At 42.8% G+C, this 18,049-nt stretch overlaps 1 protein-coding gene across 1 annotated transcript in view; it reads right to left on the bottom strand.

The window, feature by feature from the left end:
• The window catches only part of ATP10A (ATPase phospholipid transporting 10A (putative)), a 190,628-nt gene that overhangs the window by 19,736 nt on the left and 152,843 nt on the right, over window positions 1-18,049 (bottom strand). The window contains 5 exon segments of the mRNA XM_047086853.1: window positions 7,073-7,655; window positions 10,068-10,262; window positions 12,293-12,510; window positions 15,685-15,937; window positions 17,417-17,547. Coding sequence (XP_046942809.1) covers window positions 7,073-7,655; window positions 10,068-10,262; window positions 12,293-12,510; window positions 15,685-15,937; window positions 17,417-17,547 — 1,380 coding nt within the window.

Raw genomic sequence — 18,049 nt, 5'->3', positions numbered from 1 at the left:
GGCAAGCCTCCCATGAAAATGGCCACATTTTTAAGGTCTGAAAGTAGTCACGTTCACAGACACAGAAAGGAGCATAGAGGAGACAAAGGAATTGTTCAAAGGATGCAGAGCAATGTGAATCTATTTAACACTAGTGAACTGTATACTTATTAAGATGGTAAATTTTATGTTATATGGGGTTTGTTTTTTACCACAGTTAAAAAGAAAAAGCTAAGAAACTAGCTGTATACATGTGAGACCTCTCCAAACATCCACCCTTTTCTGCTTCCTGTAGACACAGCTGAGCATACTTATTGCTTATTACTGAACTACGGAAGTGCTGACTTTGAGCCTCACCCAACTTGTGGCATCCATGACAAGGTGACACATACTTTTGTAACTCTTAACATTTTCTTGGGTCACCAATTATGAGTGGGAAATCATAAGGCACTTTAGTTTGTGCATGATAAAAGTATATTATGACTGTGTTTCAGGGCCAGTGAGAAAGAAGTTGTCTTCACCTTTCTGCAGTGTTCTAGCTGTCTGCATTTGGAATTGCATTTTGTTGCAATTCACTAAGCAGGAATGTCACAAGAGCATCCTACCCCATGATTTACTCCAACAATCTCCTGTGAAACCTCGGTACCACTAGATTCATCCCATGTCTATTTTGTCACTTGTAAATTGTACACACTTTTCACATAAAATTTAAGGTAAAGGCTGCTTTGTTATTTTAAAAAGAACCACATCATATTTATGACTGTTACTAATGACCTTTGTTGAAATGAGCTCATATAAACAAAACTTTATTAGTGATCTGGTATCCCTTTGGTCCAGGAGGTACACATAAATTAAGGTACATATTCTTCCAGTTTGCAAAAAATTGTACTTTAGCAGAAAGTGCAGTTTCTACCCCCAAAATGACAGTAGTATTACCAGATAGAATATAAGATGCATAAATAGCACATAAGACATACTTTTACTGGGGTGTCTAAGTGGCTCAGTCAGTTAAAAGTCCAATTCTTGATCTTGGCTCAGGTCATGATCTCACAGTGGTTCGTGAGATTGAACCCCGCATGGGGCTCAGAATTCTCTCCCTCTTTCTCTGCTCCTTCCCCCATTGTGTGCACATATTCTCTCTTTCAAAATAAATAAACTTAAAAAAATACATACTTTTACTAAAAATATTATGTTGTTTATCTGAAACTTAAATTAACTGGGCATTCAATAGATTTTGTGTGCTAAATCTGGCAACTCTATTTATCAGTGGTGAGGCTCCTGGTTTGGGGAAGGCTGTCTACTATCTGAGTCAGGCCCTGGACAAACTGGACCTGGCAGAAACACTTTCACCTCTTAGACATGTGTTCTCCATAAAGATAGCACCCCTATGGGTCTAAAACACTGGTTGTGGGGGCAAAAAAAGCCCAGACATGGGGTGCCTGGGTGGCTCAGTCGGTTGAGCGCCGACTTTGGCTCGGGTCATGATCTCACAGTTTGTGGATTTGAGCCCCACATCGGGCTCTGTGCTGACAGCTCAGAGCCTGGACTTGCTTCCGATTCTGTGTCTCCCTCTCTCTCTGCCACTCTCCCGCTTGTGCTCTGTCTCTCAAAAATGAATAAATGTTAAAAAAAAATTTAGAAAGCCCAGACATAATTTTAATTATATATTTAAAACATATTTAGGTATAGCATAAAGCACAGATATATATACAGCACATAAACAAATATATATATATATATATATATATATATATATATATATATATAGCCTATCTGTGGCATTAAAATGTCATGGGGGGAATAATTTAAAAAATTTCTAAAAAGGCTCCTTAAAGGGAGCAATAATGAATAAAAAGAGAGAGAGAGAGAGAGAGGGAAAATCCTGCCCTAGATGACTTTGCTTTAGGAATTTAAATTTCCTGGAAAAAAGACACTCAAAAAATGACATCTTAATTGTGACTACCATTTACTCCTGATATCATGATAGCATTTTTAGAACATGATAACAACATTATTCCAGACACTGGCTGTTCCTTGACCAGAGGCATCTGTCTAAGGGGCTTTGGAATTAAAATAATAATCATAAAGAACTTCAGTTCTCCAGAGAGGAGAGGGGAAGAAGGTAAAGGAGCAGTATGCAGGGGCTGTGCCCAAACACTTGTCAAAACAGAATCAATGAAAAAGAGGCAGGCCAGGCAGCTTGGCATTCTGGGTGCCCTGGATGAGTGTGCAATCACACAGGTGGCCACACTGAGCTGTTTCTGTATGGGAACACCCACAGCAGGGCCTGGGAAGAGCCCAGCAAGCCCTGCAGAGAAGCAGTGACTGCCCTGCCTCATTCCCTCCCTCCTCTAGACTTGAAGACATACATCTCCTCTGCCACTTGAGGTAAGACCTTGCTCCTGATTCTTACATGATTTCTCCCTTACAGATTCCCACTACACCAGTAGCTGGACAGTCACTGAGAACCAATGTCAGGGTCTGTAGGAATTGGCTCTTTGTGAATGCTGCGATACATCTGCATTCTGATGGAGGGGCCAGGATGGTAGAAAGAACTCAAACCCAAAGCAGACAAGCACCAAAGAGCTGGGGGCACCTAGGAAGAGTGGATTTGGTGCTGTCCTAGAAAGTACACCTGTGGACCCCCAGAGTTATGTGGTAAGCCTGGCTCTCCTGCACTGATCTCAGACTGCAGGCATTGTAATGTTCACATTGCATTTTCAGTGATATTCATGCAGTATCTGACTCTTCTTTCTGATACTTTACAGGCAACCCAGACCCCCTGTGGCTTTTATATCTATGGTAGTAGGAAGAATTCTGTGTTGCACTGCAAAACAGCCAGTTTGGTAATGGAGCAACATCATGGCCAGAGGTGGAACCAATGCTACCCAGCACCTCCTGGAGAGAGGTGGTGGCCTGAGGGGCACAGGAAGAAGGTCTCTGCAGCCACATCTGGGTGCTGGAGGTAAGGAGTGGGGGGCAAGCACAGTGTCAGACAGTAACAGCTCCTGTCAGTAAAGAAGACTCCCATGTCACTGCACTCAAGATGCAATAGGACTGAGAGGAGCCCTGCCCCAGATCTGGCTGAGTAGTGCACATGGACACTGCAGCAGGGTCCCTACCAGTGCACTGCTGGCAATGCTCAGGACCCTGTGAAGAGGCGCTCAGAGGAAAATTTCCACTCCTACTCATGATTTTAACATGTGCTTTTAAAATGCTTAGTGATACTTCTATTTATTTTTTTCATTTTCTTAATGCTTTTGACAAATTTGTTTCTCTTATAAAGAGTCACCTCAGTAAGATGGCAAAATAAAGTGAATTTCCTCCCTTGTTTATGCATGCATTTATTGATTTATTGAATAGTAGCAATGGGTGATTCCCATGCTATGTGGTGGGCTACTCTCCATCCTCACTCTTGGAGAAGGTGGGGCAATCTGGGGGTTTGTGTCTTAAACACCACACAAAGTAGCAGCTGGACCAAACCTCAAGCAAGTGAATCTTAAGGGGAAGGAACCAGAGAGAAGGGAAAAGGGAGATAGCTTATACTTTATGCTTATATAACACCAGACACTGTGCTAGGGGTTTGGACAGGGGCTTCCTATGAGGTCAGTATCCTGATTTCCTTTGTGCAGATGGGAAACTAAAGCAAAGAAAGTGACTCCTCCAGGGTCACTCCTTCCAGCCCATAAATGTAGACCTGGGATTTGAACAGAGGTCTGTAGGTACTTGAGTAGGATACAGTCCCTGCTTTCTACCTGATCCCCCACAACTTCTAAGATTTGATCACGTCCTGAGAATATGACACACTCCCTCTAACACAGTCACATCAACCATCATCGTAGCCTCCTCTTGCCTTTTTTTTGTAGAAGTGTTATATCTCTTTGAAGAAAGATCTTAAAGATCTGAAGTAATCCAGAGGATAATACTTGTGTGCCCACCTTACTTTATCACCAGTGCACAGGTACAGCAGCTTGAACACAATGCTCTACTTCCTGAGCACAGGTAAGTGCTCTTCAAGTATGCTCTCCACACTCCATCCACCCACAAAGTAAAAGCTGAATGATTTATACATAATGTCGGGGTGTTACCAGTGGATAACTTCAAGGTAACCCCAGAGCCATCCTATAGCTCCTCTCTTGGGAAAGCAATGGAGTCTCAGAACATCCTGAATCTTAAGTTGCTGGATGTCTACATGTAGATCTTCCAAACATATCTGAACCACACACTGCTTGGAAATTCCTTGAGTAAGGTGGAGAGCTACACAAATTGTCTATTTTTAATCTGCCCCTTTCAATGTCATGGTTTGGACAATGTGTCACTATAGCAATGTCGCTCTTTTACTTGTCTCATCCATGGTGCAACAGATGGAAGGCTTTGCTTCTTTTCACCTATAGTTACCTAGATATGGATAGTAATTTCCTCCCAGAGACCTGCAGTAGATGGACAGTAGCAGAGGAGGTGAGTGCAACAGCAAAGCTACACAGGGGCTGAAGGATCAGGTGAAGAGGGATACGAGGCTTCCCAGCCTGCTCTTAGTCTCCTCACACGCCCCTGACCTTGAAGTTGATTATGAGTGGTAGGAGTTGTTTGTTTGTGCTTTGTCTAGAAATTTAAGACTATGTACTCATTTAAAAGTGACCTGCCAGCAAAGTACAAGTGTGGCAACTACTGTACTTGCACAGCTCAACAGAATCCCTTTTCTCTATGGTGGGCCCCACCTACCACCCTGTCCTACCCATTTCTTAGTGCTACTCCAGGCCTTTTACCTTATACATGACCCATTGTATGTGGTTAATTCTTAAATACAACAGTCCATTAAACTGTCTTTAATTAAAAGGACAAAGATTTTTTTTTTACAGTAGAATTAAATCTCAGATAATTGCTATATCTGTTTTTCTTTTGTGTGGATGCAAAATCAAATTTCAGAATGAAGAAGGATCAAAGAATGTATTTGGAAGCTTTCCTTCCTCTTCTCTTTTTTAGAATAGGTTGAGGAGATTTAGGTACTAACACTTCCTTAAATGTTAGGCAGAATTCACCTATGAATCCATTTGGTCCTGGATTTTTATTTTTTGGTAGTTTTTTTTTATTATCAATTCAATTTCATTACAATTAATTGGTCTGCTTGGATTTTTATTTCTTCCTGATTGTTTTAGAAGGCTGTACTTTGCTAGGAATTTATCAACTTCTTCCGGGTTTTCCAATTTGTTGGCATATAATTTTTAGTAGTATTCTCATAATCTTTTGTATTTCTGTGGTGTCAGTTGTAACTTCTTTCTTGTTTGGTCCTTTCTCTTTTTTCTTGATGAGCCTGGCTAAAGGTTTAGCAATTTTGTTTAGCTTTTTCAAAGAACCAGTTCTTGGTCAATGATTTTTTTTTTTTAAGTCTCTGATATTTATTATTTTCTTCTTTCTACTTCTCTTGGTCTTTGTTCTTCTTTTTCTAGTTCCTTTAGGTGTAGTAAGGTTAGATTGTTTATTTGAGCTTTTTGTTGTTTCTTGAGGTAAACCTGTATTGCTATTTATTTCCCTCTTAGAACCACTTTTACTGTACCCCATAGGTTTCAGACCATTGTATTTTCATTTTCATTTATTTCCATGTACTTTCTGATTTCTTCTTTTGTTGCTTAGCATCCTGTTGTTTAGCCTCCATGTGTTTGCGTTTTTTTCAGTATTTTTTTTTCAATAAATGGTGGAAAAACTGGACAGCTACATGTAAAAGAATGAAATTGAACTATTCTGACACCATACACAAAAATAAACTCAAAATGGATTAAAGATCTAAATGTGAGACCTGAAACTATGAAAATCCTGGAAGAGAATACAGGCAGTAATCTGACACTGGCTGTAGCAACATTTTTCTAGACATGTCTCCTGATGCAAGAAAAACAAAAGCATAAAAAATATTAGGACTACATCAAAATAAAAAAGTTTTGCACAGTGAAGGAAACCATCAAGAAAACAAAAAGGCTACTGAATGGCAGAATGAAGGCGGCTCTGGGAATGCAAAATCAGCCTGTGTCTACACTAGCACAGAATCCCTGAGGTGGAAAGGCAAATCTTGCCCTCTGGTAGGTTATGCCCATGAAAAGCTATCCAAACTGTTTTCAGAGCCACGTTTGCAAACTGAGAGGTATTCCCGTGGGAAAAGGATTTCCTGTCTGTAGAGATTCCTTAGTACACTTTCCCACAACAGAGTGGTGCTGGCCTAGAGAGCCAGGAGTCCAGTTCTGAGGCACTGAAATTATGGTGAGAGGACCATGGGAAGTAAATTATTCCCTAGCTCCATCCAGTGTACAAGGTTTCACAGCAGGTTGTACCTAGAGCTGTTTCCAGAATATAATAGATAAGGAGACTGTGGAGGTCAGGCAGCAAAGCCACAGCAGATACCCTTCTATCTGCCAGCAGCACCCTCACCTCCACCCAGTCTCTCTCACCTAGATATGTACTCCTTCATCCTCCAAGTACAGAGGGAAGGGTGACCAGGTTTACTGATGGGGACCTTGGCCACCCCCCTCCCAAGGCCCAGAAGCATGTGTCTAGAAGGAGATGCAAACAAGCCCTTCTGCTGGATAAAGTTCTAACTGTCGACACCAGTGATTTAGATTTCTCTTTTTCAACACAGAAGTTATATGGAACTCTAGTATTCAAAAGAGACTTCAGGCTCTGCCTGAAGTTGGGACAGATGACAGTGAGTGAGAGGCCAGCAGCCTGTGACCTGAGGCAGCTCCACAAATTGGCTACAAACTATGACCTGGCTTCACAGTCGCCCTGGTCCAGGCAATCACAGAGTAGGAACGAACCTTCCGGAACTTCTAGTCTAAAAGTTCTTGACCTCCATTGGCCAGATTTAAAACGATGCTAGGCCTCACCTCAAGTAACCCTCAACCCCACTGTTCTGAGGTGAATTTAGGCACTGAAGCCCTCCATCCTCCACCCCCCAGAGCATTCTAGTCCAAATACCTCAGAGGAGGGAAAGGGTGATCCAGAAAGGTAATCTCTGATAGGCACCGCTTTAGAAAAGGCTTAATGAAAATCACTTTACTCATGGAAAGGGACTGGAGGTGCCGCCCAGTGGAGAGGAGCTGGATACCTGAGGAGCAAGGCAGTAAGAGGTCCATGACCACTGAGTCAGCTCCTTTGGTATAGACATTGATCTCATCGGTGAGTGGGTGCCGGATCACCACTGACATCCTCTTGCGAATGGAGTCGAAGCCCAGCGTGTGTAGGAGCTCGAAGGTGAGCCTGCCCAGGTGGGGCAATTCCACTGATACCTGGTCATGCAGCCTGTCCACCAGCGTGCAGTTGTAGGCCCGTGCAGCATACACAAGGGCTGCCTCGTCGGGGCTCTCTGCCTCATAGCGCAGCTCCTGCTCCTGCTCCAGCTCCACACCCTGCTCCTGGGCAGTGTGCTCTGGGGCCCAGCTGGCAGCCCCACTGCTGTAGCCATTGCTGGCAATGGCTGGGGCTGGCTGGCCCAGCCTCTCCTCCAGCCTGAGCAGTGTGCTGTCATTGGACAGGGTGGACAGAAAGTTTGACCCTGACTTGTGGGTGGTCTTGTTGGTGGCCAGGCTCCCGATGCTGCTGCAACCGGAGGTCAGGCGGCTGGGTGAGAACCTTCGTAGGAAGTCTTCTATCGTCTTCACCGGGGACTTCACCTCCAACCTCACCCTCACCTGCAAGAGAAGCAGTTAGAAGACAGGGAAGGTGTGTCTAGAGACCTCACCCCAACTACCACTTCCCCAGTGGGGGCTCGGAGCATAGAATTCCCATTTCCCAGATTTTGGGGCATGCACTAAAAACTGCCACCAGAGCCAGCATTGATCTTCCTTGAGATCACCCTTTGGCCTCTTACACTTCACTTAAGCAAAGATTCGCAATATATATTCTTTTAGAATGTGATCACCAGGGTAGCTACATGGAGGCCCTGAACTGACTCAGGGGACTCAGGCCAATGGTGCCTGCAGGCTTTCAGATTATCCTTTCTGCTGGCTGTCTCCACACTGCAATGTCCCACTGCTTTGCAGAAAAGGCTCAGAAGAGCATGCCTGTCATTGCCTGGCACAAAACCCAGCCTTTTTTTTCCCCACTTGCAAAAAACATTTAACAGAAGACCAGTTTATACAGTCCTTTGAATTATGTCTATATAAAATTTAAATAACATTCCCAAACCCAAAAGAACTTTTCTAAACAGCAAAATGCATGGACAAATTCAGGATTGAAATCATTTAGCTCACTTTTTTTAAGTCACAATAAATTATATAGCTTCTAACAAGAAATGAAAACAACAAAATAACAGTTATACACATTTGCTAGAGTTCCAAAAAGCTCAATGATGGAGCAACAGCAATATTTTATTTAAAGGAGTATTGTTCACTAATGCTGGCATAATATACCTATTTTAACTTTCTGCTAGAAAATGGATTTAGAGCAAATGTTATAACAATCAAAACACGGAGTTATAGTTAGCCTTAAATTTTCATAATTTTGCCTGTGTGTCCAAAGTTGTATATTATACAATAGGCTCAAGAAAAGTCAGGTGTGTGGTCAAGCAGGGCCCGTAGGACCAACTTTGATAAAGGTGCTTCTTCTTTGTTCCTATAATAACTTTAAATGTGCTACATATCCAAGGGGGAGATTCAAACAGCCACACTGGAGTTCCAGCCGGCTCCAAATACCCTGAAGATTTAGTACTCATTAATATGTGAGAAGAGGAACACATCCAGAGACCCGTTCATTTGCAGTCTGAGGGTGGGTGATTAAATATTCTCCTCCCAATACGGAATGCACTGCTTATGTCACCATCATCACATGCCTCAGGTTATGCTGGGGTCTTTCTCAGTGATTCAGTAGTTGCAACAATGCCTGAGTTTGTCAGACAGGTTCTACTAGAATGCAGGGATGCATGCCAGAGGGGCTGAATACTAGGTGGTGGAAGAACCCAAAGGCCAGATGAGGGATGCTGAGGCAGCTAAGAGGTGAGCTGCAGCAGAAAACACCTCCTGACTAAGGCAGATGGTGCAACCCTGTGGTCTCTGAGTGGTGGGATCTTGTCCGCTCTGGATCTACCAGGCCCACTGGGGCTTTTGCAGGCCAGTGTCGCAGAAGCATGGGCACAGGGGGTGCTGCATTACTGCCAGATAGGATGCTGCCAAGAGAGAGCAGAGACCTCTTGTTCAGGCCACATCACACACCAATGGCGCCATCAGTGGAACCTGGTAAAAGGGCTAACCCAGGAGGAGGGAAAGGGGTCTGGGAGGGTAGGGGATTGAGAGGCAGGTCTATGGCATGCATCTAGCCCTAGAACACTTTTATTTTTACCCATTTAAAGTTGCCTTGCTGCATTATGCACATCCATCCTTAGGTGCACCCTATACAAGCATACATCCAGCCCACCTGGAGGACTTTCTCAGAAGCACCTGGGTTAGAGAGGATCTTTTTGCACATGAAACTTTAAGAATCTTATTATTAACCCAAACAAAAACCAACTTAGATTACTGCTATGTTTCCACCATCTTAAGTAACTTCCCATCGATTCTTGACCACTTCTCCTTGAAAGATGATGTTAAAAGCCTTTGTTAACATCAAATACACTTATTGTGTGCCAAGCCCTACTCTGAGCCCTTTCCCTAACCCTCACCACTGGCCTCATGTCACATAAGGCACAGGAGGGGAAGGCTTATCCAAAGCCACTCAGCTGAGTGATAAAGTCAGGATTCAAGTCCAGGTGATTTGTCTGGGCCCCAAGCCTGTCTTGTGCACTCTTCTCTGAGAATCTGGAACCCTGAAATTCTGTGTAGGTAGTGTAGGGCAGCCTCACTCCAGGCCAGGCTGTTATGTGCCCCACCCATCATGGGAGGAAGTTGTCCTCTCTTACTTGGCCCCAAACCCCTCACCTGCCTCTGGTAGCCTAGGAATGGTACCACAGAACCAGTGAGCTGGCTTGTCCCATATAAAGCCCCCTGATATATCCCCTTAAACCTGAGAGAGGTAGTGTAAATAGTCCTGTTGGAAAGGGTAGACTGACAACAGTGGGGCCATGCTGAAGGTCAAAGGTATCAGCTTCACAGGGAGACTCCAGAACTTGCCTTTTGTCGTGGTTGATCCGGGGATGTGACTACTACTGTGTTGCAGATGGTGAGTGCGATGAAAAAGTCAAACACATCAGAGAGCTCTGGTGAGAGGTGGGCCAGTGGGTATTCCTGGTGCCTTGCGATGGCCAAACACCTGTCACATTCACTCACCTTCTCAAACAGCTTTGGGTCAGGTGTAATGTCTTTCTCCTGCAAGAAAATGGAGGCTTAGGGGTGAGTATGACCCAGTGACCTGCCAAGCATCCTGGTGCTTGACTATTTAAGGCACCTTGATTTTATTCTAAGTTGTAAAGGCCCCTTCATCTGACTCATCTACATATGCCATTTTATAGTGATGACTTACACATAATTTTAAATTGTGTAAGAATGTAATATCCATTATATGTGAAATGAAATGTATATATTCTTATATAGAACATATATATGTTGTCATTAAAAAATAATACAGCTAAGAATATAGATTATTATAGCATATCTGACTCAGAAAAATTTGAAAAAGACAGAGAAGGGAAAATGGAACAAATCTGTATCGCACCAGCTCACATACACACTTTTTGAAACATGTGCTTCTGTTTCCTTCCAATCTTTTTTCTAGACACTTATGTTATATATATAATAAAATATTTTATACATTTTCTTTTGATATAAACCCAGAAGTGGGATTGCTGTATCATACAGTAATTCTATTTATAAGCTTTTAAGGAAACTCCATACTGTTTTCCCTAGTGGCTGCACCAGTTTACATTCTCACCAATAGTGCATGAATGAGGGTTCCCTTTTCCCTATATCCTTGCTGACACTTCTTATCTCTGGTCTTTTTGATGATAACCATTCTAACAGGTGTGAAATGATATCTTATTATGGTTTTGATTTGCATTTCCCACCTTAAATTTACACATTATATGTCAATTATACCTCAATAAAGAAAAAATATACATAAATTGGCAGTTTCACGTTCCCCAAAACGTTATACACAGTTGACCCCTGAACAATGCAGGGGGTTGGGGCGCTGACCCCCCATGCAATCGAAAAGTCCATGTATAACTTTTGACACTCCCAAAATTAGCCTACTACTGACCAAAAGCCATACTGATAACATGAACAATGGACTAACACCATATTTTGAATTTTATATGTATTATATACCGTATTCTTACAATAAAGTAAGTTAGCAAAAATAAAATATGAAAATCATAAGGAAAATACAATTACAATACTGCACTATATTTCTTTTTTTTTTAATTTTGCATGTAAGTGGACCAGCACAGTTCAAACCTGTGTTGGTCAAGGGCTAACTGCAGTCTGATCTTTTCCAGGCTTTTAAGAATCATTTGAAAATACAACTTTTAACAACTTAGAAATTAGATATACTATAATTCATTTGGCCACTCTTTTATCACTGAATACTATTTTTTTCATTGATAAACTTCTATGCACAGAAATTTTTGACTGAATCACTAAATTCCTAGGTCAGAAAGTTTGAATATTTCAAATACCCTTGGACCCATATTGTTACATCGATGTCAGAAAAGCTTGTTTTCAACACAGTGCTCCTCCTGCCAGGTGGTAGAGCCCGACTCCCAAGTGCCCTGTATAAAACCACCAAATCAGCAACCACAATTTAAATGGCAGCCTATATAGGTTTCAAAGGGCACAGAAGAATGAGGCCAACACAGAGTGATCAAAATGGATTCTTCCTCTCTGTTCTTAAAACATTTTAGAAGTGAAAGGATCTTTTAAAGGCTATCACTCATTCACTTCTGGAAATTTTTCTGCCTGATGAGAATGGTCCATAAATGTTGGGGCAAGGCAATGGAGAAAGAAGTTTATTGGATTTGGGCTCATCTACTTAAAACTTTTTTTTTTTCCATCTGTCTTTTCTTTTTCACAGTTGTCATCTTGCTCTGATGTTTTATTCATTTCATTTGGTAGGACAGACTTCCTCTCCATCACTGATCTGAGTAGTTCACCAACAATTCCCCGGCCTTAGAGGCCATGACAAAGGGGCCGTGTCAGTGTTTTAGAAAAGATCCAGCAATGTAGGGTGAAGAAAGTGTTGGCCACACAAGTTCTGTTAACTGAACAGAGCTAACCCCCCAGCAACAGCTCATTTGTATTATTACATACAGATACTTCTGATGAATGGAGGGAAATGACAGGGCAAGGAAAGGTGGTGTTGTCCCAGCATGGGTAGCTGCTGTCCTCTGAGTGGGACTCACCATAGGGCTGCTGAAAGCTGTGTGCTTGGACAGCATGCTGGCCCGCTTGGCCTCGGCCCGGCTGCCTGTGCGCCGATGTGACTTGGTGCTCTGGCTCCTGTGCATGATGCGAATGCTCTGATGGCTCCCAATGCTGCTGCGCTGGGGCAGCGAGCCCCCTCTGGGCACTGCCTCTTCCTCCTCTGAGTCTGCCTCCTGGTACCTGGCCAGACGCTGGGCTGTAGGGAAAGGCACACAGGGTGACACATCATGGGGAGGCTAGGAAAATGAAACTGATTCAGAGCACTTACCACCCTCACTTTCCCAAAGGCAAGGCCACATTTAATAAAAGTTTCCACTGAGAGATGGAGGCTTTATGTACACCTACAGTCAACCTCATGAGGTTGATATTCTCCACCCCGCTGCACAGATGAGAAGACTGAGTCTCAGAAAACTTAAGGACCTTGCTAAGTACACAGGATTCAGGAGGGTGGAGAGGACAACCAGGTCAATGTGATGCCAAAGCAAAGATCCTGTGCATTTTGGCACAGTGGCCATCGAGCTCCACAAACAAGTAAGGTGTGGACAGGGACAGATTCACATACAGCCCCTCTATTCAGGTGGACCCTAGGTGTGATGAATGTGGTTTGGGCAGCAGACAGTGGGGATGAAGGCAGGGCAATAAAGTCCTTTCCCACAGTGTAGCCAGGCTCCAGGCTTTGCCCTTATCCCAGGGTCATGGGGCCACCTGACTCACTAGGGCTGTTAGGACAGATCACAAGTTGAACATCTGCCCTGCAATCACACAAAAATAATAGTTTTCAGTCTGTATTGATGGTGCTTTCCCACGGGCTCTCCTTGTCCAGGGTCAGGTAGGGGGTGGGTATTATCTGCATTCACCTTGTAAGGATGAAGCTCTACCCAATAGGGAGGCTAACAGTCCTTGTGGGATTGCATAGAGTGGACAAATGTCACCAGGGTATAGACCCACCGTCAAAGATCCATTTTAGATGATCTTGACTGCACTGTTACACTTGAATGCTTAGTGGGGCATTGCCCAGCAAAAATCCTTGTGGCCATGTGGCCAGCCACTCGGTGAATCACATGAAGTACATCTGCTCTGTTTCTTGCTAATGAACGGCTCTGAACACATTTTTCTGGATTTGCCCAGTTTTAGTTCAGCTTATCTCATCATAGATGAGCAAGGAGGCTATTCATGAAGATTACTCATTCAAAACAAGCAATTGCTAAGAACTTCGAGGGCAAGTCCAGTGCTGGGTGTGAGCACAAAATATCTTAACACAATGTGGCCTGCATAAGGGACAAAGAGGAGCCCTCCAATGCCTGTGGCCTTACATTTAACATCTTTCTTTAGTTAAGACTTTTCTTTAGGGATGAGAAAAACAGAGATAAGGAAAGGTAAGTCAATTATGGTCACAAAACTCAGTAATTGCCAACACCAGGATCCCACTGAGGGAGCTCCTCACCCCAGAAGCAAATCTCCTCCTGCACATCCCACCTGCTCCTGCTGATATAAGTCACAGTTTGGTGGTGAATGAACATCAAGGAAGAACAAAGCCTGGACACAGTGCTGTCAAGCTTCTAGGCTTGTGCATTAGGAACTTGGTGTCAGCCTCTCAAAGGATATACCTGCCTATCCCAGTCTCCTGCAGTAGTAGTCAGATGTTAGCCTAAATGTAGCCATCCTTCAGACCACTGTTGATATGACTGGTCTACAGTGATGCAGCAATTTCTGACCAACAGTGGCCTGAGCAATGCCTTCAGTGTTCCTGGGGAAGATAAAGGCAAGGAGCAGGTGATGCTTTATTCTAGGCACACTGTGTCACCAGGACAGAAGGTCAGAGGGCCATACCAAGAGTCTCCATGGCTGGTTCAGATATATGTGAACTGGGCTCATCATACAAAGCCAAAGTCATCTGAATTCATTTTACTAATGAGATCTGTGAGGTCAGACCACATAAAGTAACAGCTGAAGATGCTCTTGGCCCCAGAAGCATGTCAATGACTGATCATAGCATTTCTTTCAAACATGCAGCGGAGAGGCCTGGTTGTTTTATTAGTCTTCACCAGAAATGTTTTCCTGTATCTTCCAGAGGCAATACAACCTTTAGTTTTATAACAAACATCTAACAACTATCAAAATTTTTCTGTAATCTTAGTTGGGATTCTGCCCATAGAGCCTCAGGTCCAGCTTTCAAAGGCTGCTTCTGACCTGACTTCAGACCCGGGTCTCTGGTTCCTTTACAACTAGGCTGAACTCTGCCTTCAGGCAAATGAGCTCTTCTGCACTAGGCTGAGGAGTTACAGAAGGGTAGAGTGAAAAGGGACAGGTGGGCACAGTCACTGACCATTTACTTTGGGTGGTAAATAAAGTTAAACATAGTGTATAAGTTCCTATGTCTTCTGTTTAATATGATTAATTTTACATAAAGGGCCTTAGTGGGTATCATAATTGTTTTATGAAACTCACAAAATCCCATGCTTCCTTGAGATCTTTCCTACCATATCCCCTCAATAAATAAGTTTCCTAATGATGACCACGTGCTGACTCCTATACTATATTTGCTTCTGTTCCTGTGGCAAGACTTCTTTCATGTTCTCAGATGCTGTTATAGGAAGGAAAGGGAGTCCTGGTTGCAGAGTTGATGGTGCCTCTCAGAGGCGCCATAGCTCCACAAACACTACTGTGGCACAGGGACCCTTATTGTGGTGCCTCTTCCCGACTCGGGTGGGTAGCTGGTTCTAGTCACACCCTCCACTTATGAAGTGGATAGCTTCTCTATGGGATCAGGGAGGACAGAGGCAGCAAAGCATAAGGAAAGGAGAAGTGGGAAGAGTAACATCCTGTAAACTTCAAACAGGAGTAACATTTCTCTTCAGCTTCCATGAACATCATTTTCTAAGGGGAAGAGTACAGCATGAATTGCCCAATGCCCTTCTGAGAATTTTTAGTTAATAACAAGAAGATTGATGGGTGACAACAAAAACATCTCTTCATTCTTGGCATGGCAAAGAGACCACATACCTCACAAGTGAGTTCCTCAAGATTGCCCTTCTTGGTTCTCTTGTCTGACAAAAAATGAGTGTTTAAGCAGATGCCCACCACACTAAGATACTGCAGTGAGTAGGGCACTGTCAGTAAATGGAATTCATTATTTGCTTCTATAAATGCTGCTAAGCTTCAGTCTCCTGGTTGCTCTAACAGCCTATGTTTTAGTCTCTCAAAAATCAGCAATCCCTAAAGCTTATTGTGTGTGTGTGTGTGTGTGTGTGTGCGCACGCGCGTGCATGTTCATGTGTGCATGTATGTGCACACAGGCACATGTGCATGCAGCTTTTCTACAGCAGCTCCCTGTCCAGCCCAGACTAGGAGTTCCTACCTCGAGACTCACCATTTGCATCATGGGAATATTCTACGCCAGACACAGTGCATCTTCGGAAAACCATCTTATTCTCAGTTAAAGTGCCAGTTTTATCTGAGAAGATATACTGTATCTGCCCTAAGTCTTCGGTGATGTTGAGAGCTCGACACTGCAGCTGTGAGTCCGTTTCTTCATCGTACAACTCTATATCCTGATTAATGAAGTAGACTTGGCATACTTTAACAATTTCAATGGAAACATATAAGGAAATTGGGATCAAAACCTAGAAGACATAAGGCGTACAGGAACAACTGTGAGGAACAAGGAGATGAGAACTAGTCCAATCTATTCAAATGACAAATGACTACAACCACAAGTAAGTAGGGACTATACTGTACCTTTAAGGGCTTAACCAGGTTGGTTTAGAGTCAGTAATGAAAAAGTATTAGGAGTGGCAAAGAGTTTAAACTAGGACAGCCTATGGTGTCACTGCAGAGCAGAAATCCACTATCATGTCTGGAAGAATGGTAACCATGGCTTGGATAGAAGAAAGCATTTTCATATTACTAAGTTGTGCTTGACAGAAGCTATGAAAGGAAAGAAGAGAAAGAGAGAAAAAAAACACAAGGCACAGTCAGAGTCCTCATAAGCAAAGTCACCTTGCACCACAGTGGCAATTGGCCCCCAGGCTCTCCCAGGGCTCCTGGCAACAAGGAGCTGCCCATCCCATGGACACAACCCCACAGTTCAGAAGAGACAGTCTTTCCAGAGGCTGGTTGTGTTGAGGGACAATTTCTGTGATCTTGTACGATATAGAGCAAAGGGAAGAAGGTTTTGAGGAGAATATTCACAGTTAACACTTTGACAATTTAAGAATAATCTTCATGAAATCAATGTTTAAAAAACATTTTTTTTTGAGTAACAGTATTGAACTAACCAGACTAAAAGACTAATTTGGGAAGTTAAATAAGTCTGTTTCCATTCTATGAAGCACATGTGATAAAAGACAGCAGAGCTCCTCTCGTAGGCAAAGGCTAAGCAAATGACCTCTGTTCACTTTGCGTTCCTAGGATGATACTCACTGTCCCTTCCCCACCCTTAAACAGGCCTTTTGGGCATAGACTCTTAATTAGTGACGAGGAGCTGCTCACGAGGCATGTGAACTAATAATACTAATGGTAACAGTAATAATGATAATAAAAACCAATGCTGCAAAATGCAATGTGATATCCTGAATTGAATCCTGGAACAGATAAAAGCACATTAGTACAAAGACTAGTAGAATATGATGTCTAAGATTTAGTTCATGGCAAAGTACCAAAGTTAGTTTCTTGTTTTAGACAATGCACCATGGTAATATAATATGTTCACATTAGGGGACTCTGGGTAAGGGACATATGGAAACTCTCTGTACTCTTGTTTGTAACTTGTCTATAACTCTTAAAATTATTCCAAAATAATAATTTTGAGTTTTTAAGAAGTAATTGAATGGAAAAATAAAACAAACGCAATGATCAAAAAACCAACCCCCAAAGCTTAAGAATTTTAGGAATAGCAAAGGAGAAAGTTAACTTGAAAAGCACCCAAAAAGACCCCATAGAAAAATTAGGTGGAAAAGTAAGTAAGATGTAATACATTAGGCAGGTATATTTGTGGTCCTCCCAGATGCAAAATTTGTAAGGAAATTATCAGCAGAATAAGATGACTTTAAATTCTTACCAGATAAATAAAGCAATTATCATATGGTACTTAGTACTGTTACCTGCAGAACTATTATCATTGTCAAAAATGAGTAAACTGCAGCTGTGACTGGGGATAAAGAGCTGCCATCAGACTCAGGGACATCAAATAATGATTTCTTCTCTTGATACCGCCATACCCACAGTCCATGTCCTATAGCAACGTTCAAAAAGAAACATCATACATCTAAATGTTAAAATAAGACACTGCTACTGCAAATGAAAGCAAAACTTCAAGACTTGACACAGGCACATTTGGCCTCCTTAGTCTGCCTTGCCATGTAAGACAGCAAAAACACATGACCAGTACTGGTGGCACCAACAAGCAGACTGCTGGGAAGCACTGGTTCTTAGACTCTTCCTCATATCAGGCATTTCCCATTGCTGGTACTGAAAAGCAAATGGTCATAAGGCAGAAATGCGCTGGCAGCTATCAATGGGAAATCCCCAAGAAGATTTTCCCAACATGTGCCTCAGAAAACATCAGTCTTGCCATTTGGCCCTGGATACTTCCCATTACTAACCTTTGCTACAGATTCAAAATGCAGATGTCATAGACTCCCAGAAGCCAATGGCAATGCACATATTTCATTAAGTGGGTCACACACCTATCTGATAACAGAAATCCTTTTCATGTCCCATACACCTGTGTTTTT

Source organism: Lynx rufus, unplaced genomic scaffold (assembly GCF_022079265.1).
Source record: "Lynx rufus isolate CCGP_SWC_20201006 ecotype Redwood Valley unplaced genomic scaffold, mLynRuf1.p SCAF_21, whole genome shotgun sequence".
Taxonomy (NCBI): Eukaryota; Metazoa; Chordata; class Mammalia; order Carnivora; family Felidae; genus Lynx; species Lynx rufus.
The sequence above is the reverse complement of the archived record's forward strand: the minus strand, read 5'-3'. Positions and strand labels throughout refer to the sequence as shown.